Source organism: Zalophus californianus, chromosome 13 (genome assembly GCF_009762305.2).
Source record: "Zalophus californianus isolate mZalCal1 chromosome 13, mZalCal1.pri.v2, whole genome shotgun sequence".
Taxonomy (NCBI): Eukaryota; Metazoa; Chordata; class Mammalia; order Carnivora; family Otariidae; genus Zalophus; species Zalophus californianus.
The window spans coordinates 12599183-12625564 of record NC_045607.1 but is presented as its reverse complement, the minus strand read 5'-3'; the positions used below and the strand labels follow the sequence as shown (position 1 = coordinate 12625564).

The 26382-nt window shown below is 41.6% G+C and overlaps 2 protein-coding genes across 6 annotated transcripts in view; one reads left to right on the top strand and one right to left on the bottom strand.

The window, feature by feature from the left end:
* Positions 1 to 21920, bottom strand: RBM18 (RNA binding motif protein 18). 3 transcript variants are annotated; one of them, XM_027614993.2, is made up of 6 exons: positions 21725 to 21920; positions 18689 to 18807; positions 10658 to 10784; positions 7191 to 7277; positions 5402 to 5487; positions 1 to 2047 (listed from the first exon to the last, which is right to left on the bottom strand). In XM_027614993.2, exons 1-6 carry the CDS (start codon positions 21881 to 21883, stop codon positions 1888 to 1890), a joined length of 738 nt encoding a protein of 245 aa, XP_027470794.1. In that variant the 5' UTR covers positions 21884 to 21920; the 3' UTR covers positions 1 to 1887. The 3 variants fall into 3 exon arrangements, with proteins under 3 accessions (XP_027470794.1, XP_027470796.1, XP_027470795.1); XM_027614995.1 differs by having other exon boundaries at positions 18689 to 18817; positions 21725 to 21864; XM_027614994.2 differs by lacking the exon at positions 7191 to 7277.
* Positions 21816 to 26382, top strand: part of MRRF (mitochondrial ribosome recycling factor) — a 58000-nt gene continuing 53433 nt past the window's right edge. The window contains exons 1-2 of one of the 3 annotated variants that reach the window (XM_027614991.2): positions 21863 to 21949; positions 24116 to 24238. Coding sequence is in view for 1 of the 3 variants with exons in the window: in XM_027614990.2 (XP_027470791.1) it covers positions 21882 to 21949 (68 nt within the window). In the remaining 2 variants the exon portion in view is untranslated. Of the gene's footprint in view, positions 21950 to 24115; positions 24239 to 26382 lie in introns of all 3 variants that reach the window. The other 2 variants (XM_027614990.2, XM_027614992.2) reach the window with 2 other exon arrangements.

The window sequence follows — 26382 nt, the reverse complement described above, 5'->3', positions numbered from 1 at the left end:
TAACCACACAGACACTATCTTGCATTTATTCACACAGAGGAATTAGGAATCCGTACAAATAATAAACATTGCTTTAAATACAAATAAATAGCTCTGGTTTCTAAAGGAAACAACTCTAGATAATTCGAAGTTAAGTATTTTCTAGGTTCCTATTAAAAATAGAAGACTATTTTGCATTAAGTAAGTCCTACTCCACCACAACCCTCTGAGGACGTAAGGATAAAATGGTGAATTCTGTACTCTTAAGAAGTCACCAGAAAAATGGGAGATAATGCTCCCACCTCCCTGAACTATCCCTCAAATGGAAGGAGAGTTACTTGCCTCATAGACAGAGCTAATAAATGCAGAAAGTATTTAATATCTAAGGATATCTAAAAAGATTTACCTTGGGAAAGGGGATGAGAATTTCTCTAAACCGGTTCTGTGAACTCTGAAACCTCACTACGCTCAAGATTTGGTTCAAGTGTCTTCAACTCATTTATGCTCACAGGGAAGACGTGAATTCCTAAAAATGAAAGCTTCCTCTTGCCAGAAGGGATCATGGTAAGGTGTCCGTAATCACTAAGAATGGCGCCTAGGTCTCAAAATGGTTTACCTGGTAAAGAAGCAAAGGTGCTGCCCAGTGAAACAGTCTGTCAACCTGGCACCAAAATGACCAAAACTGCTGACAGAAACACACTCCCACGTCTGCGGATTTATTTTTCTCTCTCTGTTCTTATGTTTAAGAAATTCCAAGTGGCAAAACATATCTAGGCAGAAGTATGTTCTACGAAGGAAGAATCATTTTAAAGTCATGCAGCCTTTCAAGCCTTTAAGAACTACATAAAACAGGTCATTTTACAATCTCGGTGCCAGAGTCGGGCCTGCTCCGTTGACTTTCTGTGTCCCCTGCATGTCCCCTCCTCATGCTGCCCAAGACAGTTCAATTTCTTCAACACAGACCCCTACATAATTATTAATAAATAGTATGCTTGATAGCGATCAACGTAGCAACGATTAGGTTTTCAAAGAAATTTTGCTTCTCTATTTAGATTGACCATGATACAATTCCAAATAGAACATTCTCATGCTATAAAAAACAATCTCATGCAATAAGTGCAATTTTAAAAGTCCCACGTTAATAACAACATTTGGTATTATAGAAGGCAGGATTATTTAGATTTTTAAAAAATGATCACTAGAGAATAAAAGCTGGATTTCCAAATAGAACTTCCATTGTGGTATAAAATGCTAAATTTGAATCTACAGTTTTGTTGATGCAAACAATTTTAAGATATACACCATGTTTTCCTAACTGGGATTTTGAAACAGTAACATAATTCTTAAACAGATTACCACAACATTTGCTCAAAGAATCAGCTCCCTTTTGCCAAGAACGTTTTTAGTCCAGTTGGAGGGATTTCCATAATAAATTCTGGAACAATAGTTCTCAACATGATTCAAAACTGCTCACTTCCCTCCCTCTTACTTTTTCTTTATGTTGTAAAGACATTTGAGCACAGAAAAATGCTCTTTTTTTTTTAAGACGGACGTTAATACATTTAGTTTCCTGATTTAAATAATAACATTTTTTTATGTTTGCCTTTCTCTCTGGCATACTATATAATGTTTCTGAAGTTACAAATCCAAACACACCAGCCAACTAGAGCATCCCACTGTTCAAATCACAATTTTGGATACAATCCTATTTATTCTGGATGATGCTCAATTCCACACATACTTCAGGGAAGAAACATCCAGGAGAACATCCAAACATGTCAAGTTACCAAACGTTAACATGTGATTGTGCTCTGTTGGGTAGTACCATTCACATCGACAAAGTACAAAGGCAGAGGATTTCAGGTGCGGAGACCAATTTGCTTTTGCTGCTACAATAATTCATAATCATCATCTTCGAGATTTCCAAGCTGTTCTAGAATAAGGAGTAGTCCTTTTCTTATCTGGAGGCTTAAAGTAGGAATAGACAGGCGCTGCTGGATATTCTGCGTCAGGATTTTCTGCCATCATTTTCAGCTTTGCTTCGATGGCTTTTATCTTTGCAGTGACACTGGAAAAAGAACAGCGGAGGATCAGAGCGGGCCTGGGTGCATTCAGGAAATACTTGTGTATCTCATCTTCCTTGTGCCTTTTATGCATATCACAGAAGCAACAAGGTAACTCAAATATGAATATGCAAATATTTCACATAAAACACACACCCAAGTGTCATTTTCACAAAGAGATCAGACCTGAATCATCTATTAAGTTTTTACTAACAACCCAGACAGTTAGCTGTGTACTTCGCATACGGCTACATTTACTCTCCAGACACAAACACTGTCTGACACCTTAGTGCTTGGCAGACAGCAGGCACTCGATTAATTCACGTAGAAACTGAAGGTGGGGTCCGGAAGAGATGTTTGTACGCTCGTGTGTTCACAACGGCATTAGTCACAACAGTTAAACTGTAGAAGCAACCCAAGTGTTCATCGATGTATGAATGGGTAAGCAAAATGTGGTATCATATCACATTCTGGAATATTACTCAGCTTTAAAGAGGAAGGGAATTCTCACATACGCCACAACATGGATAAACCTTGAGGACATTATGCTAAGTGAAACAAGCCAGTTTCCACTTGTATAAGGTACATAAACTATTCAAAATCAGAGAGATAAAGTGGAATGGGGGTTGCCAGGGGCTTGGGAGAGGCGGGAATGGGAAGTTATTATTTAATGGGTACAGGGGTTCAGTTCTGCAAGATAAAAAGAATTACGAAGAAGGATGGTGGTAACGGCTGTACAACATTATGAATATATTTGGTACCACTAAACTGTGGAACCTAAGACGGATAAGACGGTAAATGCTATTTTATGTGTCTTTTGCCACAATAAAAAAAATTGGAAAAAACAATTCACGTAGGATTGAAAACAACATTATAAGGTAGGTCACACTCATTTTGCAGATGAAAAAACAGAGGCACAGTAAGGTTAACTTGCCCAGTATTACACAGCTAGTAAGTGGGAGAGTTGAGATTTAAACACAATCAGATTGCAGACCCCATACTATTAACTACTACACCGTACCACTTTTTGAATCACTGAATAATAATGGAAAACACACCCTAGAAATCCTACAAAATCTTTTTTTACTAATAAATAGGTGTTTCTAAACGCAATCATTTATGGGGTGCTTACAATGAGCCAGGCACTGGGCCCAGAATTTCACCTATATTGTTTCTAATCCTTGGGATAATATCCATTTTATAGATAAAGAAATAAATGCAGAGAGGTAGTCATTTGCCCAGGGTTCACACAGCTAACAGCACAGCCAGGATTCAAGCCTGGTGTATTATCACCAAAGCCCTTGCTCTTTTCTCTCTGTCAGGTTGGGAGCTGAGCAGCCCTGTACTAGAGAGAAGGGGTGAGGAGACACTGCACAAGTTGGGAGGAATTCCCTTCCGACCGAGGTCACTGCCATCCCTGGACCAGAAGGCAAAGCCCTCAGGCAGTGGGTATTCTAGGACCCATGGTCCCCTTTCCATTCTCGATGCTGTCAGTGGTCTACAGAGAGGGAGAGAAACTTGGAAGGGAATGTTACAACGGCCTTTTAGAGATCCCTCAAAAAGTGTGCATCTGCTGCACATATTCATAACTATACATGGCCCATGTAGAATTAACCACCTAAGTTACAATTAAAAAGAACACCGAGGTATTACCAAGATGCATTCCAGCACCTCCTCCACTAACGGGACAGCCAGCCATTGTTCTGTAGGGGACACGAAATGACAACTTTCTCTAATTAGGTATAGATGTTAATAGAAAGATGTAAGCTGAGGTTCTCTGGATTACAAAATAAATGGAAAACACTACACTGTCTAGGATAAGTGCAAACATTGAAAAGAAAACTAAAGACACGTCATTGTAATGTGTAGAGGACCAAGCATAAATGCAGTGGTCTCTTCCCAACAGGAATGAGATTTATAAAATTTGTGATCATGGAGGTTCAAACTTTATGGGGAAAATAGCAGAGTGGATATGGTTCCCAGTGAACCTACAGAAGTCATCATATATTTCTTTTTAATTTCTGGGAGCAAAAAATAATAAAAGAGCACATAATTAAGAAATCAATGATATTAACTATTACATTTAATATTTACCATAAATATTAAATTTAATAAATTTTATTTGTAATATATAAAATATAACATCAAATATTAAATCAACTATTTCAGTATTATAAAAAAATAAGTCAATGATATTAAACTACTAACTATAAAATTAATTTTACTTTGCTAACTTTATTGCTCCTGAAAACATTTCAGGGTCACCTTCCCCTACAGCTTAATGAGATCTATTATGTTTGGTGTGGTTGTTTGTTTGCTGTCTGGTCCTCCATCCAAATAGGCATCGTTTTCCTGACTCTGTGATTGCATGCTGATTTCTAACTTTTATAGGACACTGATGCTCCTTCACCTATCTGCCTTCCCTCCCCCGGAACAGGCTTCAGAACTGTATCCCTGCATTCACAGCATTAAATTTCTTTGAGGTAGTAACGCAAAGACCGAATTTTGAAGTCCAGGAGGCCTAGCTTTGAATCTAGAATCTGCTATTTGCTACCTGGTGATCTTGGCCAAGATAGTTTACCTTGCTAAGCATCAGTTTCCTCAGGGGTAAGATGCCTAGTACAGTACTTTTACCAGAATTTTTATAATTAAATGACATATGGCATGTGAAGTGTTTAGCACAGTGCCCGATTTAGAGTAACCTCAATAAATCCTGGCTATTGTTATTGTTAAAATTTCGCCCTAGGCTACAACGCAGGGGAAAAAACAAAACAAAACAAAACCCCAAAACCCTCTACTTCTGCTCAACCATCCACTTAACTTCCCCTTTCTCCACCCAGCCCTTTGTTCCTTCTGTTTTGAATTAACTCCGAAGAAGTAACTGACAATTTGTGCACACTAGAACCAACACTGCTGCTGTCACAGAAACGCAGCACAGAGAATGAAAGTGCTATAAACCGACACTCTGTATAAAGAAACTCACAGTGGGGGAGGAAGTAGTGGACGATGACAAACGCCAATGAGACTTCAGGTCTCATGAAAACGCTTCTTTTTAGGGTAAGGACTGTCTGACATACCTTTGTATTTCAGGGCCCAGCACACTGGCTGCTACGTGGCAGGTCCAGCCAGGCTTTTTTGAGTGCATGAATTCTGTAAGTACCGGATCTTAGGGGTATGCCAGCACAGGGTATGTACAATTCTGGAGATTAACGGAACACATCTCTCAACATGTCAAAAGTTAGTAGATTCTATCCTAACTTAAGAGTCTAAAGATTCACTGAAGTATGAATGAAGGCTTGGAATGAAGAAGTGGCTCACGCTCTTGAATACTTGTGTCTTTCTAAGGCACACCGTCTTACCTTAGGTTAGACTGAGTGGGCTCAGTGCTTGAGGATGGCTCAAGACTGATAGGAAGGATCTTATCATTCTTGTTATGATCGTATCTCTGAAAGAAAAAGGGAAATCACTGAGGTGAGCAAAAACCAGTCCTTGACTGTAGTGCGTAAGTTCAGAAACTCCAACCCCACCAGTGTACCATCGGTGTATTTCTAGACAATCTGAGGACTGCTTTACATTTGGAATTAAGGCAAAACTCCTCACAGTTTTGGCCTAAAAGCAATAAATTTAGAAAAAGAAGTTTAGAAGAAGCTTCCCATCTAGCCACTAGTCCTCCTTATTTGGTAGGGAAAGAACTTCAACTTTCAAATTCACAGATGGTATAAATATACAATACGATTGCCCTCCTACACTCTTGTTTTAACTGTCACATATCACCTCTTACAATATTTACTTTGCTTTATTCAAAACACTTAAAAATTTTGCTAGAGTTTTGCAAACTACCAAGCATAACATTCAACTCTCAACAGGCCTGACTGGAAAAGAAAAGTAGTAACAGCTTTCAGCCACTGATAGAGAAAACATCCTATAGCAAAAGGGTAGTTTAATTTGATGTCAGATAATTATACACCTCTTATAAAAAGTAAATTAAATACTAAAGAGTAATCAGGAGTCTGTGGTCAAAAAGACTTGTAGGAGAAGAGAACTACAAGGCATCGAGATGCTCAAATGAAAGACAGGAATGAAGGATCATTTCTCTTGCATGTCTTTTCAATGAGACACAGAATGAGAAAACGACAGCCAGTTTGGCAAATCAGACTTGATTTTCTTTTGAGTAAAAAAGCATTTGGGAATTCTCTGTTGTTTCTATTTTTAAGGCAATGTGTCCTAGAAATTGAGAAGGCTCTGTGATGACCTGAGATCCTCAGGATCCAAAGTATCTGAGCTCTGTTTTTCAGTTTGGACTCTGAGCTCAAGTGTTTAATTGCTGTTTACTGGGAAGCTTGACGGGTAGGGAGTCTCTGCTCAAAAGCCATGCTCCTATAGCTAAAGACCAAAGCTCCAAATTTAATTGCCACAGATCTTTTCACAGGCAGGTCTATCAAGACCCCACCACGAAGGAAGAGAATGAACTCTTGGGATTGCTCCAGTCCACAGACTTCCGCACCTTTGTGCCAGGTAAAACAGATGCCATTCTTTCTCTCTTTTTTTTTCCCACATGGTCATATCTTTTCCAATGCAGTCTCCCAAGAGACCAGCTATAAGATGAACAAGGCGACTGGCCAGTTCTTGGGCTTTGGAGACAATACAGACAGGGCAAAGTCCCACAAATAACTCTCAAACTCTCTGAAGTAATGAGATGCTGGTGCTTTAAGCACTCATACAAACTACCCATTTCTCAAGCGTTCAGGATAAACATATTCAAACTCTCCACAGAACCGAGAGGCTGGGAAGAGTCTAATAATGCCTAAAGCAACTAATTTTAAAAATAAATACATTTTTTCCTCCAAAGAACAACCCCCACCAAAAACACGATAGAGGTCTGAGTATACACATCAGCCACATGGAAAAATCAATCAAAAACAGAATCTGTGGGTATGTGGAGAGAAACAATGAAGGAACTTAATCCCTCCTGAGATGTTTCTCAAAAGAAAAATCTGGCAACACACATGGTAAATAGAAGTAGGAGACCAAAGTATGACTGCTCCAGATGTGAAGAGGCTGGGATGCAAAGGGGTAAGTGGACAACTATCTTCTGGAAAACTCATTTCGGGTGAGCTTGATGTTGTCTTTCCAGCCTATGAGACATACCTTTACTTGCGCATGTGCCCACCGCACCACCAGCTTCTTAGACAGAGCCAGCTTGCCATTGAGACACTGGATGGCTTGTTCTGCTTCCTGTCCGGGAAAGGGACGGATGTTAGCCAAAAATTCCAATGCCTAATTAGCTGTATGTATCTCATAGGGCCTCACCAGCTTGGATGGCTGCAATCCTAACCAGATTGCCTTTGATAAACAACTCGCAAAGGGTTTACAATAAAGAAAGAAAGGCAGAATAACAGAAAGGGTATGAGTTTGGTAAAGTTGGTCAAACAAAAACGCCAATCCTGGCTCTCTGTCACTTACTACCAGTTAATCTCTGTGAATATTAGCTTCTTCATCTATAAAATATGGATACGACTACTTGTTCCTCATTGGTTATTGTGAGGAGTCAAAGAGTGCATGTAAAGAAAGCACGGAGCACACGGTAGGCACTCAATCAATGTTAGCAGATTGTTCTTATTAGTTGATACCTTTCTATACACTGCCGTCTGTTAGAGCCTACTGTGCTAAGAAATTTACTCCCCTCCAGGGATCCTGGAACTATACCCCAGGCTAGGGCTTATACTCTGGGTCCAAAGTGAGAAACAGTAATGGCTTCAAACAATACGGGAGTGAAGGAAATCAGGTCGGAAAAAGCAGGAGTGAGTCAAGGAGCCTGTGAGCAAGGTATTTGTGTGAGCCAATCTATGCACCTGGCTTTTGGAGCCAAAAATTCCCTGACCCTTTCCCTATCAGATACAGGAGCAACAACGTTAAAAGGAATTCCTGAAACTGGGTAAGAGTCACTCTATGGACATTCCCAGGAAGCCTGGTCGTACTTTTCCATCCTGCCAAACCTTCTCTGCTCCATTTGTATCCACGAGGCATTCAGCCAAGCATAACCCACGTTTACCGGGGGTGCAGAGGCCCTTAAGGAACAGGAAGAGGAACAAGACGAATCTATCCGAGATCGCAGTGTAATACCAGCAGGCATTCCAGTCTGGTTTTACTGGTGATTCTCTTATCCCCAGAGCTCACCAGCATGACATTCAACAAGTATCTGCGTGCTCACTATGTGTCAGCCATTGGATAGTCACTGACATCCTTGCTTAGCAGTTAGAGAGACAGATAAGAGATGTTTTACTCTTCTTTTAAGTTTCCTCTAGTCAAGAAGTTACATGGTACTCTCTATTGATTCTACAGCATGAGCAGTCATAAGATGCCAGCAAGGGGATAAATGTTTCAAAAACAAGTTCCTATCTCTGTATGTCACTTCAGAGTTCATGTATTCAACAGCATTATTAAATGCCAATGGTATTTTCCTATATATCTTCGTCTATTCTCTCAACTTCCTGGAAGGTAAGGAAGATATATATATGTATTTTTTAAAGATTTTATTTATTTATTTATTTATTTATAAAGATTTTATTTGTTTGACAGAGAGAGAGAGACAGCGAGAGAGGGAACACAAGCAGGGGGAGAGGGAGAGGGAGAGGGAGAAGCAGGCTTCCCACGGAGCAGGGAGCCCGATGCGGGGCTTGATCCCAGGACCCTGGGATCATGACCTGAGCTGAAGGCAGACACTTAACGGCTGAGCCAACCAGGCGCCCCAAAGATTTTACTTATTTATTTGACAGAGAGAGAGACATAGTGAGAGAGGGAACACAAGCAGGGGGAGTGGGAGAGGGAGAAGCAGGCTTCCCGCAGAGCAGGGAGCCCGATGTGGGGCTCGACCCCAGGACCCTGGGACCATGACCTGAGCTGAAGGCAGACACTTAACGGCTGAGCCAACCAGGCGCCCCCAAGGAAGATATTTTTAATCCCCATTTTTAAATGAAAACTGAGGCCAAAAGAGGTTAAGAGACTTGCCCAAAGTTAATAAATAAAGAGCCAGCAACAGAAGCTAGGCTTTGTGACTTATAGTCCAGTGTTTTCAAACCAACATCTAAGCCCCAGCATGACCACTGATTTTAGCTGTCTGCAAGAATGCTCATCACACTCTATCATTAGGGAAGAATAAAGTATTTAAAAATGCTAACCATACACAGCATTCTTCCAGTTCTTCCATTTAGGACAGCAATGTATCAGTGCCTATCTCATTTGCAAAAGTTAGAGGAAACTGAAAGAATCCCCAGCACAGATAAGGACAAACGACACTCATACCGTCTCAGAACACACTGATACATCATTGCCTGAAGGTGACTGGCAGTCGTATCAAGGCCTTTGTTGACATCGCTCCATGTCCACGGATAATACGTATGCATGAACATAATCAGAGGGATGCAGATATTCCCTAGCACACTGGTTATACCTGTGAATCACTGGGGACCACCTAAATAGCTAACAATTGGGGATTAGTCAAATAACTTACCATATATTCCTATGATGAAATACTGTGCAGTCAACAAAAATGATGTTGATTCATTTTTAAACCGAAGTCTAAGTTACATACAACACAATGTATGTATTAAAGCTCTATATCAGTGAAGTCTTACAAATACGTAGTCACACCGGTGAAACCACAATGTCCCGATACAGAACGTTACCTGGGTTATCTGGGTGTGTAGTAGAGGACAGAAAATTTTTAACACACTGTGAGTGGTGAACGGGATGATGAGACCTTCTCTGTGTGCTCCACGCCATACGTGCGTATGCGTGTGTGAATATAAAGACGAGACTAGAAAGATCTAGAACTAAATATTGACAGAGCTTATTTCTGCATATTGGGCTGATTAAGTGAAGTCGCTTATCTGTATTTTCATCTACAATTAATATATATTACTTTCATAACAAGAAAAACATCCAAATAGATTATTAACGCAACAATAACTGGGCAATGTCCTTCCACATGACTAATAAAGTTATAGAGAGTTTTAAACACTATGTCTGTATTTAATAACATTCAAATTCAATTTCTTTATCAAGGCATGTCCACCCAAAGGATATAATTTTACTGCAAGAAGATACATGTATATATCATGGTTGAAGCTGAATGCTCTCCTCCTTCCTGTAAATTCAAATCTGTATGCAGTTGTTCTGAGACACTGAGAAGGGTACATTTTTAAGAAATCAAAATAAAAGAGTTTGTGGGTGGCTCACCACACACAGGGAGGGCTTCTGAACCACGGGGCAAAACTATTGAAAGAAAAGGAGGCTTTGTTGGCCTGCCACTAAAGGAACAAACAAACCAGTAACAGGGAGGAGGATGTCCACGTGCTTAATGTGGGCACCCCAAAGCATCTGGTCAGAAAAGTAGGTCAGCCGCCTCAGGCCAGGGGCCTGGGGAGGGTAGAATTTGAAAGATGTTCACTCATTCGTTTGGCGAGGGTCTCCTTCAGGACGCAGGGCAAGGCGCACAGAGAGGAATCTGACACGGCTCCTGCCCACAAGGCACCACTATTCTAAGCAGCTGAGAGAAATGCAGAAAGAAGCGGGGGAGTATAAGAAGCACCATGAAAGGGGAGAGGTTTCATTACCTGCTTAGTTTCGAAGTTCACGAAACAGTACCCTCGAGGCTGCCCCTCCAAAGCACCTGACTTGTGAAAGAGGAAGTCAAACTGCTTGACCGTGCCAAACTTCTGGAGGAGCTTGAGGAGGTGGTATCTGCAGAGAAAGCAGAGCTCATGAGCACACTCTGGGGATTGGGACAGCTTTACTCGGCCTCAAGTGTGAGATAAAAGCAGGAGATAATTTACCCTTGGCGGGGGGATCTCGCAAACCACTGCGTTAGTTTATTTGGCAAACAGACTTGTTTGCCTCTATCTGGAATGGGAACTCGAATAGTCATGGCTATACGTCTGTCCCTCACAAAAATACCAAACAAAAAAACCACACCTAATAAACAGCTGTCTGGCCCACGAGCACCATTTGTTTTTCTTTTGGAGAAAAGCTCAAAAATAGGGTCGATTTATTTATTTTTAATTTCTTGGCAATGAACTAGTGTTTGTGAATAACTACAACTCCATCAGGAACGCATACCCACACTCCAAACGCCAAAACCTACCCTATCTCAAAAGTAGCAACCACATACACATTCACACAAACAGAAAAACAACCTTGGAGGACTTCTGTAATAGATTTCATAATTAATCATTAGGTCCGAATTGCACTTGTGAGAAGCTCTGCCAAAAACCAAACCGCAGCTAGTGGCCCTTCCATAAGTGCCTGTGAGTTTCAATCCCTGATGTAACTGAACAGTTAGGGACAATGTGGAACCACAGTGTGCCTGAGGCTGTTCTCATAGAGGGCAGGGGAACCTGGCCAGTCCTACAAATCACCCAGTTGTGGGAAGCTAATCCACCTCAGTTGCTTTAACACAGTTTACACTCTGGAGCCTGGTCGATTTAAGAATATGGATGGCCCGAGAAGAAATTTTTTCCTGGCAGGAAGTTCACCCCAAGCTCGTGTTTGCCATTCCGCCCCTCGTCCTCTTCTTGGATTCCTTTCTCTAAAACTTATTTGGTTTCTATAGAGCTTTTAAGTTATTCAAACAGATGTGGCCTTAACAGGTTGCTGTGGCCAATCTCAATTCCGACTTCCTGTCATCTGATGTAAGGGTGAGACAAACCAACAGCTCTCCCGTTTCCGTTTCCTTTGGCCTTCCTCCTGGCATCCTCCACACTATTCAAATGGAGTCAAGGCTTTCTCTAAACAATGCTGTCCCTGTGATACTAAAAAGGTATCAGCCCACATGCTAAATCTGTTATTACTGGGAATTCTACCCCACAGGGAGTCCGTAAGGCTGTCCTTATAGCCACATTTATATTCACATTGTTTTCTAGAAGAAACTCATCAAGATTTTATTCTTGAGTAAGACTCTCCTTTGGGAGGCAGAGAGATATGAAGTGGACCATAAGCTATATATATTAAATTGGATACTAATGCACATCAACAAGCAAGCCCATTATCCAGGATCAGGTGCCTGACAGTGGAGCAAGGGAGACATAATACAGGTCTTGCACTGGGGCAGGATACAAGGATCCCAAGGCATATTGTGGACATTAATCTGGTCTTGAGACCGGTTTTGAAAGGGAAAACTGTAACCCCCTAGATTTTAAATTCTCAACTCCCACCAGGAGACCTCAGCTGCTAGTGAGGATGGAGGAGGTGATTCTTCAGGGGAAAGGGAGATACCTCACGTGCAAATTTCTGGTTTTACTTGATTTTTGAGTAGGCGTACAATAAGGGTGAGCCCCTCGAATGCAGAGACGGAAGGGCTGGAAGAGTCTCCCCTGGGTCTCTAATTAATTTATCTCTATGCCCTAATTAATTAAAGTAATCTCTACGCCCAATTTAGGGCTCAAACTCACGACCCCGAGATCTAGAGTTGCATGCTCCACTGGCTGAGCTGGCCAGGTGCCCCTCCCCTGGGTCTTTAACTCACAGCTGCATCTTCCACTTACTATGCCCGTGTGTTAGTTGCCATGAACGGTGGGTCAAACCCATTTTTCCAAAAAACAATCTAAGGGCTACTGTGGGCTGGTCATCTTTTCATCAGCTCCATTCCGCTTAATGGCAGGAAGGTAAGGCGATCGGCATTTCCTAGGAAATGAATTTTAATTTACTCAGAAAAAAAAAATGCCGACAGATTATTCTTTGAAAAGCTAATAAATACATTCTGCCCGAGAAGTGCGACCTTAAGATTCCAGGAACATCTGCTTAGGTCTGTGTCTTTCAACTTCTCCGGGATTTCTTTCCTTGTTTGATAATTTCTTGAAATTATCGGAACACCGAAACAAAAGGAACGAAATGTTTACTATTTTGCTTCCTGGAGATGGGGACTGTGAGCTCTGATAGTGAAAAAAGCCTGAAGAATCTTGCTTTCACATCTGCAAGCACTTTCATCTGTTGCTGAAGTATGGGAGGGCTCACTACTCATCAGAGCCTTGCTTCACTTAATGAAACATGGGCCCTGCGGCTTCGGGAGCTAGTACGCCAGCCCCAACATATTTCTGCAACTTAGTGCTTTCTGTATTGGGTCTTGAAAATGGCCTTCCTGCCTAATGGTGCAGAAGTAATTAATCTACACAAATGCTAAAATAGACACCTATCACTTGTCAAAAACCGTTTTAGGCACTTGAACTACCCAGATGAATACAACGAGGTCCCAGCCTTCAAGGACCTCACATTCTGGTTAGAGGAGAGATATATGCAATCAAAAAATTGCAAAACACTATGATATGCACATTAGAGGTATGTACGTGAGCACACAGATGAAGAGGCAGGGGATGTGGTGGTTAGTGAGTGTCAGGTACAAAGACATAAAGGTGAAAAAGAGTCTGCTCCATTGGAAGAGAGTGCGGGTAGGGCAGTTAAGTGATGAGGCTGAAAGGCAGGTAGGGGACAAGACTATGAAGGACGCTGGTGTCCTTAGTGAAGGAATTTCAATTTGACGCGTAGGCAACGGGAAGTCAATGAAATGACATTTAAGACTGTTTTAAATGCATAACTTGTTTTAGAGAAAAACTTGTTATAAATGTAGAAATTATTATTTGCTAGGTCTTTATGTTCTCCTTTCTGTACATTATTAAATAGTATTACTGTGTTTCAAATTTAAGGAGCAAACAGTAAAGGCTGATTCATGCAGACGAAGGCATTAAAAGAACGAAGCATGAATCATGATGGAAAAGTAAGGAACAGGCTGAGAAAACCAGGGTTTCTTTAGGGGTAAACACACTGTTCTCACACATCCATGCACATGCTCTCCTCTTTTGTTCTAGTTCATCTCTGAAAGTCGGCCTCAGAAGGACATTTTCCCCTGGATGGCTCGCCACTGCTTTTAAGTTTACTTAGTATAACCCACACTGATCACCCCGCTTCACAAACAGATGCCCTTTCCAGCTATTCCACCAGTCAGTGTTGACATGAGTCTCCATTTCTCAGGCAAGGAACATCAGGGTCATCTTCAACTCTCTGATCTTTAATCATGTTCTTCATCTTTTAGACTCACCTACTGGCTTCCAAGTTCACCCTCTACCTAGGTGATAGACAGGCCTAGTTTCTGGCAGTCTCTCCTAGTTAATCTTCATCGTTAGTCTTTGCTCCTCCAACCCACTCTACATACTGATGTCTCATTTCCCCACTAAAACATCACTTTCATGTTGTCAGTATCCTGCTAAATACCCACAGGAAGTCTCTTCTACAAGAAATTCAAATTTCTTGTCTGAGTAAATTTTAAAAACCCTGTATTTATCTGGTAGTATTCTATCTATCCAACTACTGTTTTCACTATCACTTAGTATTCAACCTCTCCTTTAGTCAAAAAGGTCCTCCTGATACTCTGCTCACCCACTCTTTCTTATTTCTACTTACACCCTCTACTTAGAATGCTCCTTCTTACTGGAGAGTGTTATGCTGAGCGAAATAAGTCAATCAGAGAAAGACATGTATCATATGACCTCACTGATATGAGGAATTCTTCATCTCAGGAAACAAACTGAGGGTTGCTGGAGTGGTGGGGGGTGGGAGGGATGGGGTGGCTGGGTGATAGACATTGGGGAGGATATGTGCTATGGTGAGTGCTGTGAATTGTGCAAGACTGTTGAATCACAGATCTGTGCCTGTGAAACAAATAATGCAATATATGTTTAAAAAAAAAAGAAAGACGATAACAGGAGGGGAAGAATGAAGGGGGGGAAATCGGAGGGGGAGACGAACCATGAGAGACTATGGACTTTGAGAAACAAACTGAGGGTTCTAGAGGGGACAGCGGTGGGGGGATGGGTTAGCCTGGTGATGGGTATTAAAGAGGGCACATTCTGCATGGAGCACTGGGTGTTATACGCAAACAACGAACCATGGAACACTACATCAAAAACTAATGATGTAATGTACGGTGACTATCATAACATAAAAAAAAAAAAGAATGCTCCTTCTTTTAGAATTTCTGCTGGCTTTGCTCTTTACTTCTCCTTATGAACTGTGCAGTGGCTATTAATTTGGCTTTCTACGTAGCACATTTAATGTTTGAAAAAGAAAGCCAGTATTAATCCTTCCAGAGGAAACCAGCGTGGAAAATCGATAACGTCTAAGGACATTAACTTTTTTGGCGTCTCTGTTGCAGGCACTAGCAATGGTATTTGGAGGTACTGTTTTTACCCTATGGTTAGATTGGATCCCACAACAATTTAACAGAAGTCCTTACATTTTAAAATTTAGAATAGGACACTTTAGTTTATGATTGTTCTGTTATGTGGACTACTAGAACATCCATGCAAAGAGCACAAAATTAGGTGATAGGAGATTAGTCCCATTGTTAACTACTCTGCAGTATACTAAGTCAAGCCACTTAACTCTGTCCCATAAAACAGGAAGAGGGGCACCTTGCTGGCTCAGTTGCTTAAGTGTCTGACTCTTATTCTGAGTGCAGGTCTCAATCTCAGGGTTGTGAGTTCAAGTCTCGCACTGAGCTCCACGCTGGGTGTGGAGCCTACCTAAAAATAAATAAATAAATAAAAACAGGGAAAATATTATCTTAAATAAATATTATTTAAGCTCATAACAACCTTGCCTCACAAGGTTGTTATGAGCTTAAGAGGAAATAATATAATACCAGAGCTAGAAGAAATGTTCAGATCATTAGTGGAACATTCTTACCTTACAGGTAAGAAATAGGAAACGAAATATAGTTGGGAGGAATCAGAATAGAGTAGAAAGAGCATGGGTTTGGGATCTGCTACCTCCACAATTAATAATACGTCATCATTCCCTTAAATCTAAACCTCTAAGACCTATTTAGCTGTACAGGTATTTGTGGCAGCTAGCATAGCCGTGAAATGGTGAATATTGCAACCACAAAATACTGGACACAAATCAACATGAAGCGGAATATCGGAGTGCTAGACAGTCGGTTAACAACGCATATTCCACTGGGAAGAGATTAATGGGACATCCCAGGAAACTTGAGCAGGACTCAGATTAATAACTAAGAAGCACATACACATAGGAGGACTCGAATTAATTACAAAATAAACTCTGAAAAATTGAGTGGAAAAATCTTTTTTTTTTAACTGCCACTGTTTTATATACCCCTATAACCACTCATGACAATAAATATACACTATGTTGTCCTCTAACAAGAGGTGAGAGACCATTTGTATAAAAGCATTCAAATCCATTTATAAAAGAGGTCAGGAAGAGGGATGGTAAAAAGCGGGGATATGCACAGGAAAGAGATAAGAAGAGTGTGTTGAAGGGGGAAGTAGCAGGAACTAGCAGCAATGTATGGGTGGGGTGTCAGTTTAATTATGAAAACTGGAGTATGATCTGCAAACTTCTCTCAAGAGTTATTAGAGTTAAAGATCTGGATTCAAATACTTTGAGATTGGACTACAAGCCAGGTGCCCCATATTCACGAAAGTTACAACATCCAATCCTACCATGTCTGGAAATGACCATTTTAATAACTCATCTAGGCTCATCATTACCCACCTTGAGAGGAGCAGGATCCACAAGTTTATGTAATTCAAAAACTTGGAAGGAAATCACATATTTCCATAAAGCCTACCTTACTAACACATTAGGTTTCTCTACTGTAATTAAGTAAATTAAATGAGATAATACTAAGCATACCATGCTAACCATAGCTATGATTGGGGGCTGTATCTTTAAAAAGAAATTTACTACTGTTTAATAAATCACTTTGTTTGGGAGAGAACATGTTTTAACATAAGGAATCCAGAGAGGAAAAAGAGTAAACAAAATCGCAGGTGACCCATTGGTAGGGAAGCCACAGGCAGACCCTGCAAAGCCCTGATCTGCAGTTCAGTACATGAGGTCCACCTTTGGCCTGATATAAAAAGGGCAGAGATACGAGTAGGAAAGTTTTCTTTCAATGTTCCTGTTAATGCTCTAACTGAAAAAAAACATTCATATACTCCAACTTATGACATAAACTGAGGGGGCAGATGCCTATTTGGATCTTCCTATCAAGCAGCAGGACACAATTAGAACAAGTCTCATTACAGTGCATTGCAGCCAAAACAATGAACAGTGTTTCCATGTTCCAGATTTCCATGCACACAAGCAGAGGTGGGAATGGAAACCACTCTTGGGAGCATCCCCTCACAGCTTGGGTTTCAGATGATGCAAACAGCTTCTCTGATCAACAGACATGACTGAGAGGTTTGGCTGATTCACACATTCATCCTCAAAGCCACGAGCCATAGAGAGAACCAAAACAAATGCACAGTTCATTCCAGGGCCCCAGTGACCAAGATAACATAACATGGGGGACAACATATCTTAAATGGCATCATAATTCCTAGAGGGACCAAAGTTATCCATGTTTAGCTGATCTCAACTTGAGTAGGATTAAAGAACTAAACTTTCTGTTATGATCGTGATCCGTTAGTTCACATCCCCTTCTTTCTCCCAGTCCCAATCCTACACACACCTCTTCGCATCCTTGATTCAAATAAGTGGATTCTCTTGTCTCCTCTCACCCTGCCTTTAACACTATTCCAAAGGGAGTACCTTTTAGGACCGATGGCATACTTTATGCTTGGTTTAAGCATTGATCCCATAGAGCCTGATCTACTCACTCCTTACCCATCCTGCCACCAACCGTAGCCCTGTACCTACTGAGCGACTGGGAGAAGGAAAAACCTCTTAATTCTCTCTGCTAAGAAACTGCTTTCCACTATAATGGCCACAGTACAAAGAGCGGGGAGTCAGGACAATTTAATTAGTTTTGTTACCCTGAGCAAGGTACTTCCATGTCTTAGGCCCCAGTTTCCTTTACTGTAGGATAAGGGAGCTGGATCATATCAGAGCTTTACAAGTGTGCTCCATGGAGTCGTATAATTTACCACCGAGGAAAGGGTGGCAGTTGCCAAAAGGCTTTGGGTGGACCTCTCCCCCTGCCCCCCCAATCAGAGCAGCTCTGAGCTTTATTTTATAAACAGGTTACTTTAACACAGGTTCCTCAGATTTAAAAAGTCTGAGCACTGCTTAGCACGGCACTAGGCACAAATGGGCACTTGGCACACAACAGGCACTCACATCATTTCTCGACTGAATGAAAACCGAAGGGACGGATGTGATCTCTAAGATGCCTTCCAGCTGTGACCTTCTATGGTTCCATGGCTGCCTCACACGAATTACAATCAAGTGGTACCCTCTGCCTGTTTGTGAAGGTACTGAGACTTCTGCTTGTTCCTTCATTTTGAGGAACGAAAGTATGTCGTGGGCTGATTCTAGAAAATAATGCCTGTGTCACTGGGTACAAGGACTCAAATTGGTGAAAACAGGAAACCATCTTTGGCAAATAGGAAAAAAGAGGTATATGTTTTAAACAATACCCAAGCCTATGTTCTTGTAGAAGAGTTCAAACGTGAGAAAAATGTCAACATAACAGGTTAGCAACAAAAGCACATACCCTTCAAAGATAATTAAAACATAAATAAAAGGGTCAAAATATATCCTGCATCTCTTGAAAATTCTTCCGAACGTTATCAGTGCAAACATCCCAGTGTTGTAGGTAATGACTTAAGAGGACTTAGACTTACTCTGTGATCTTGGGGTCCAGGTTGCCAATCCATAACCGGTGCCCTTCCTGCAGGGAACCCTCTGAAAGGATGGATGCGTTCTCCAGGGGAAGAGTTTTGGTTTCTGCTTCCATCAATCTCTATGAAAAACTAAAGGAAACGTGAACATTCAGGCAGGAGAGGAGCAACACTGTGTGAACATGAGGCTTCAAATTCAACAAACAGTTATTCAAGGAGAAGCAGCTCTGGCCAGTTCTTCAAAAGCCTCAGTCATTCCACAACCAGGGTCCCAGCACCAGTTCCCTTGGGACAGCTCCTCTGGCAGCCAGAGTGCAAAAGCTTCCATTTAAGGTGAAAGGGGCGTGGTTCTGTGTGCAGAAACTAGTTTTCCTCTTCTGAAGCCAAAGGCAGACTGGGCAGGAGGCCAAAGACTCTATTACTACATGATACTCCAGTTTAAAAACTGTCACCCAAAACAAGTCTTGGAAATCATCAGAAAGAAGAGTCTTAATGGCACTGAAGGAGATGGGTGGGAAAGAGCAGCACACATGTCTTCCTCATGAAAGAGGCAATCTAGGAAATTGAAGACCGTAGATTTTGGAGTTAGAACTCAGTTTGAAAGCCAGTTGTGTGACTTGGTGAATAATCTGAACATTCTAGCCTCCGTTTCCTCCTACTATGAATGGAGAGAACAGTTCTTATCTTATAGGGCTGCTGCAAAGATTAGAGATAGTGCATGAAAAATCATTAACCACTGCATCTAACAGCACCAAGCAATCGATAAATGTTCACTAGTATCATGTTTAATATTTTGGGAGAGACTCAGAAGAAGAGACTAATTTCTCCTTAGTCATTCCAGTTGCACTGTTTACTAGCTGCGTAACCTTGCTCAAGTTACTCTGCCATTCTGTACCTCAGTTTCCTCATCTCTGAAATGGAGTAACACCTCATAAAAGCTGTGTGGATTTACTGAGTTAACACACCCAAAGCGTTAAGAACGATGCATCGCACCTAAGAAGCTTTCAATTGAAGTTAGTTTAAATTATTACTAGTCTTCCATCCTGAAATGACTCCTTTCACAACCAAAAAGGGAGGATGAGAGTTACGATGGAGACAATAGGGGCAAGAGAAAAAACCTGGATGTCAAGACATGGTTTCAAATTTTGGCATTTCCACTGGAAGTCACTTCCCTCTCTCTAAGCTTGTTTCCTCATCTCTACATATCAAACCTTGCCCTGCTTGTAACTTAAGGTTGCTGAGAGGGCCAAAAATGAGACGACAGATGCAAAATAAAGCTTTAACAAATGTATAATGTGGTAGAGAAAGAAAAAAGAGCTGGGAAAAGAGTCAGGCTGTGCCAGACTTCAGAACTAGAATACACAGAGGAACCATGTGTATCATGTAAGCAGATGTGCCTCAAAGGTCAGTGCTGCAGGAACTGTCTCAAACACAACAGGTGACATATACTGAACACTGTCATTACCTCTTATTCATCTCAGTAGAGCCTATGAAGTCTGGCACACGGTGGGCCTTACGCATTTGGTGAACATGTTTATCTAGCCCCACATGTGAGGGTATTCTTCTTCCTTTCTCACTCACATGTTCAATCTGTTCAGCAATGCATGATAAGCAACTGCTAACTGCTAAACCCAGGGCTATGTGCTGAAAATAGAGAAATGAATAAGCTATAGATCTTGCTCTTACCTCCTGAGAGAAAGGTGAAACACACAGAAACAGAATCTCAGCAGTGGAAACAGAGGAGGAGAAACATTTTGTCTTCCCCCTGCTTTCCTTTCCTATTTTCCTACAGATCATTCATTCATTAAACAAAACAAAAAAAAATTGAGCTTCTATTTCTAGGTATTGTCTAGATACTGGGGACGGAGCAATGAACAAACAAGGTCTCCGCTAGGGATGCTTGTATTTGGAAGAGGGGCAGGGGGTAAAAAACAAAAGTTAAATAAATAAGCAATATGTAAGTAACTACTGACAGCTGCAAACACAATTAAACAAGGTGATTTGACAGGGAGACGGGGGTTGGACTACTTCAGAATTAGTGAAGGAAGGCCTCTCTAAAGGACATAACATTTGAGATGAGGCTTCAATGACAGGACCTCCTGATTTTCTCATTTCTGAAAACAGCAATACCAACAACTACTTAATATCACAGGAGGGTATCATATTTTGGTGGCAAGAGTACAGGATATGGGGCCAAAAGATCTATATTCAAATCCTGGCTTTTGTACCCAGTTATTGCATGATTTAATAAGTGTCTTCTCAGAAAAGCTTTCCCTAAGAGTTGAGCTCCTTGTTAGACTCTATCAAAGACACCTTTCCTTTCCAGATAATGCTAATTCAATATTATTTCCTATTCCATATTCTGTCTCCCTCACTAGAATGGAAGCTTCTACAGGGCAGGGCCTTGCCTGTCCTGATCATAGTTCTATTCCTAGCACTTAGTACACTGCCTGGCTCATGGCTGGTGCTCGATATTTACTGAATGAATGAATGAGTCTCCACTCGGAGCCTCTGTTTCTTCTTCCTTTCTAGAATGGGTCCGATTATCCCAAACTCATGGGTCGTTAAGAAGCTTAAATGAGACAGTATCTGTGACAGCTCAGCCCAGGGCCTTTTGAGGAACGGTGAAGTGTAATGAGATCAAGATGGCATGCGACTATCAAAATCTTTTAGGTCTGCAATGGCGACAACCCCCTAGATTAAGAGAGTTCACAAAACGCTGTTATCTATCCTCGCAGTTGACCTGCAACAACCTGGAAGGCGGGAATAATCATACGGGGAAACTAAAGTCCAGAGAAGCAAAGCCACTTGTTCCTAAAGCGAACGGTAACGGCAGGGTCAAGCCTAGAACCCCGGCTTCCCTATTCCTGGCCGCGAATTCCCAGATGCGATGGGTCATTTCTCGGATTGTTATTTCCGGGCTAGCGGCGGGACAATCCGGGGCGGGGCCTGAGAAGCCGTCTTGCTAGGGCAGCCTGCTCTGCGAGCCCCTCGCGGGGCCTGTGATGGGGTGCAGGGGCGCATCGCGGCCGGACTCACCTCGTGGCCTCGGCGTCGTCCCCTCGGCTCATGCCCCAGAAGCAGATCCCGACTCCGCGGCCCGACAGCCCTCCAAACGCGTCCGATTCGACACCGCCTCCTGCCAGGCCGTCGGTGACGCGCTACGCCTGCGCCGCCACGCCGGCCCCGTGACGTCATGGCGCCCGCGCCGCCGCCGTCATCGCCGTGGCGTAGGTCTTTTCCTAGTAACTTGGGAGATAGCTGGTGAGTGGCCTCTGCACGGCCTCGAGGCGCGCGCTGGGTCCGGGTGTCAGAGACTTCTCTTCAAAGATTTCTGGGGGACCTTAGGGAGTCCGATCGCCGTTCCCCGACCGGTTCCATTCGAGTCCGGCTTGACCTTTAAGGCTGGGGGCGGGACCTGTCGCTTCCCAGAGAGTTTCGTGGGGTGGGGGCGGGGCTTGTCTCCTCAGCTAGGAACTTCGAGGATGGCGGAGGGGAAGGGAGCTTACTCAAAAGTAGCCACTACTTAGTAGCCCACTATTTGGCAGGAACATTTAGTTTTCCCATGGAAGTAGGTATTATTACCCTCCCCCCCATGATGAAGAAATGGAAGCTCAGAGAAATAACTACCAGGGTCATGCGGCCAGTGTGTGATGGAACTTAAATTACAAAGCTTCAACTTTTAGCCATTACTCTGTGTCTTTCCTTGGCAAACAGTTGTCATTTCTGTAGCTGTTATCTAGTTACAAAGTGTTTCTGCAGCCCTTATCTCGTTGGATCGTCCTGGTAACCCTGACAAATAGTATTGTCATCTACATTTTACAGAGGAGATTGAGGTCCAGAGAGTTCGACCTAGCTGAGGTCACTTATCTAGGAAGTGCTAGAACCAGAGCTCTTTCCCAGGTGTTCTCTAAGTTTGGTTCCGTTTTCCTTTCACTACACTCCATTGCACTACCCTTTCATTTTACAGTTGAGGAAACACAACCTAGGTGGGAGAAATGATTTGATACAAGTCATATGTCAGTCCTAGAGCTGGCACAAATGCTTTTTGAGTACAGGTGATTATGAATCTATAGAGGATGGTTGGCAGGGAGTGATGAACTAGGAATATTGGGATCCATACCTCCTAGCTCTTAGGCAAAAGCTCTTTCTCCACCTGTTAAAGTGTCTTACCCTCCTTTGGCTATGTCAGGGCCGTGATTCTATACTATAGTCATGATACTATGAATAGTCAGATTCTATGTAGTCAGTTGCTATAAACACCTTTACATGGCACTGAATTTAGAGAGCGTACCCTACTATCTGTATGTGGAAAATCTAGCAAACCAAGAGATCGCTGAAGCTCTGTTGGTAAGTAGATCCCAGGACCTTCAGTCTGAGGCTTAGATTCCAAATCGAAACATAATTGTGACCTTGGTCAAGGACCTGCTCTTTCTAGACTTTCATTCATGTATTCATCACTTGTATTCAGTGCCTTCTGTGTTTAGGGACTGTGCTGGGTACTGGAGGTATGGCAGTGAACAAGACAACCATAGATCAGTCCTTGCGATGGTTATAGTCTTGTGGAGGGAATTAGGCAATGATCAAATAACTCTGCAAATATTAGCTAATATTGTTTAAGCACTATGAAGTGTAGGGTGTTAACAAAAACTACAGGACATTTGATCTAGTTGCGTTGGAGGAGACGGCCAGAGAAGGCATCCTCTGAGAAAGTGATGCTTAAGTTGAAATCTGAAAGAAGAATGGGCGGTAGTTCATTAAAGAGGTGGGGGAAGATCATTCCAAGCAGATTCAACTTCAGTATGTTTGAAGACCTAGGAGCAGAAGGAATATTCCAGGAAATGAAAAATGAGTGTGCTTATTTGTAAAATGTGGGTGGTAATCACAAATCTGGTTATCAGATAATACATGTGAAAGTATTAAAAATGTACATATCATAAGCTGATATACAGCTGAATTGGGAGAGGTTGCTGGGACAGTGGACAATGGGCTTTGTGTTCCTTATCTAGTTCTTTTTTAAAATTAAAATACACCTATGGAAAACAAAGTCAAGTTTTGAGAACCTTAACTTTGGAAAAACAGTATGTGCTTCAAATAGTTTTAAGAATTACTTCAACGGTTTCAACAATAATGTCCGTAATTGCTCTGAGTGGTTTCAGGTACGTAATAGTACAGTATAGTGGTTAAGAGCACAGACTCTGGAGCTAGACTGCCTGAATTCTAATCTTGGGCAAATTATTTATCTGTGCCTTTATTTCTTCATCCATAGAATGGGTGTACTGATAGTACTTATTTCATAGTGATACCATGAGGTTCAAATAAGTTAATGTATGCAGTGTAGCACTTAGAATTGTTTTCTGGCACATAGTTGTAACTCTGTAAGTGTTGGCAATTGTTTCATTTTTTATTGTTATAATTATCTTTTTAAAGCCTCATTAATATCACCATGGTAAAAATGGGGTGCAAACCAGCTCAGAGAGGCGAAATGATCTACCCAAGGTCACAGAGTTAATAAGTGCGGGATTCCAGTTCAACACCGTGTCCAAAGCCCAGGTACTTCCTGACACATATTTCTCTGCGTATAGGCTAATTTTGTTGGATTGGGCTCCTGTGACAGTTCCTTTCCTCGACTTTAATTCTTCTGTGCTGAACTGTTAATATGCATGTCCTTAAGGTAAAGGGCCCAAGGGGACTGCCTTTATTGAACTTCCACTTTGAAATTTCCTGACTTCTGTGCAATTAAAATCTGTGCCTAAAACATTTCAGCAATGTGGTTTATTTATAGAGTTGTCTTCCGGTTCACATGTACTGGGTCTGCTTTTGGGTACTGCATTTTCTGTCAAAGGTTGTTTATTTCTAACCCATTTTGATTTCCTGTTGCTTTGTGGCTTGGTATTAGGACCTGCAACAGGAACACCAGGAAACCTGTCTTAAATGGAGCAGCCAAATTGAGACCCTGTAGATTAAAAAAAATAAATTAAAAAAACACATTATTATACAGCCATATTTGGATATGTGTGGGTTAGGCATTGGCTATATTAGAAAAATCTAGATATAGAAACCTCACTCAGAGCCAAATTTTGCGAACAGTTTTGCCGAAATAGGGCAGAGCTATTAGTTCCATGCCCTTGGACAGTGACAGTCTCTTTGAACCTCAGTTTCTACATCTGTAAAATGGAGATTACTCTACTTTCTTTGGGGCATTATTGGGAGGATTAAGTGAAATATGTACAGGTAAAGCAAGCAGCCTGGGCCTGACTTCAGTTAATAGCAGCTATTGATAATAATTAAAGAAGAAGAAAAGATACTTCTTCATTTTTTAATCCAGATTTGTTTTTACTGACTTCATATACTAATCCATGACATCTAGCATCCCTTGCTATTAAAAATCCCATCAGGAGAGAAAAAAATTCTATCAGGAGAAATAATTTGCCTTTGCTCATTTGCTTTTCTTTTAAGAAATGATGATAATGATAGCTAGCATTTAATAAGCAAATACTGTATTCCTGGCACTGTGCTAGGTGTTTTCCATACACTTACTATTTCATTTTAAGATCAGGATTATTTTTCTCATTTTGCAGATGAGGAAAGTGATGCCCAGATAGCTGGAGTGAACTGTCCAAAGTTGAAATGTACATCCAAAATAAAAAAATAAATAAAATAAAAGCAGCTGGGTGTTAAGTAGGTGATGGGGATGAAGGAGGGCACTAGTCATGACGAGCACTGGGTGATGGACGAAGTGTGGAATCACGAAACTAATATATGGTGTGTGGTGTATGTATGGTGTATGGTGACTAACTGGGATTTAAATAAAAAATTAAAAAAAAAGAAATGTACATCCAGATTTGACTGACTAGGCTATCTTGTATAATGACATGCAAGATTTCTTTATTGTGTCTGACCCTCGCATGAAAGTCTTTTTGAAAGGAAAGACGATAGTTACGAACAGATACCCTTTTGGGGGCTCCTGCTGTCTGCTGGGCACTGTGCCAATTATTTTACCTGCATAAACTCATTTATTCTTCCCCACCCTAAGAAATAATTATAATTTTTTTTAAAGATTTTATTTATTTATTAGAGAGAGAGAATGAGATAGAGAGCACGAGAGGGAAGAGGGTCAGAGGGAGAAGCAGACTCCCTGCCGAGCAGGGAGCCCGATGCGGGACTCGATCCCGGGACTCCAGGATCATGACCTGAGCCGAAGGCAGTCGCTTAACTAACTGAGCCACCCAGGCGCCCAAGAAATAATTATAATTATCCCCATTTTACAGTTGAGGAAATCGAGGTGCAGAGTCAGGTCAAGAGCATTTAGTCAGCGGTGGAGCCGGGGTTGGAGTCCATCTGGCTACAGAGTAGATGCTCTGATTTAGTTCTACTGCATCAACATTTTAGGATAGGATTTTCTTTTCTTTTTCTTTTTTTTAAATGAGGTGTAGGACAAATTTTCAAAGATAGTAGTAGCTTCCAGGTATTTGATGAGAATTGTTTTTGGTTTTAACTGAGTGATAGCCAGATTCCTGGCAGATGCTAGGTGTACATTAGCTAGATGCTAGCATCTTTTCATGGTCAGAACCTTAGATGTATAATGTGTAACTTGTGTTAACACAGAGGAGGGTGGCATTTTCCAGAGCTTCAGTTCTGTAACGTGGAAGACCTCAAACCTCAACCGTGCTTCAGACTCACATTAAAGTAAAGTG

Bases quoted from the DNA above. Each gene is read 5' to 3' on its own strand.
- RBM18 (XM_027614993.2), bottom strand. From the start codon at position 21,883: ATGACGTCACGGGGCCGGCGTGGCGGCGCAGGCGTAGCGCGTCACCGA. The intron at 10,785-18,688 runs GTAAGTCTAAGT...CTTTCTCTGCAG, and splicing joins CTGGACCCCAAGATCACAGA to ATACCACCTCCTCAAGCTCC. The intron at 2,048-5,401 runs GTAAGACGGTGT...TTCTTTTTCCAG, and splicing joins CCCACTCAGTCTAACCTAAG to TGTCACTGCAAAGATAAAAG.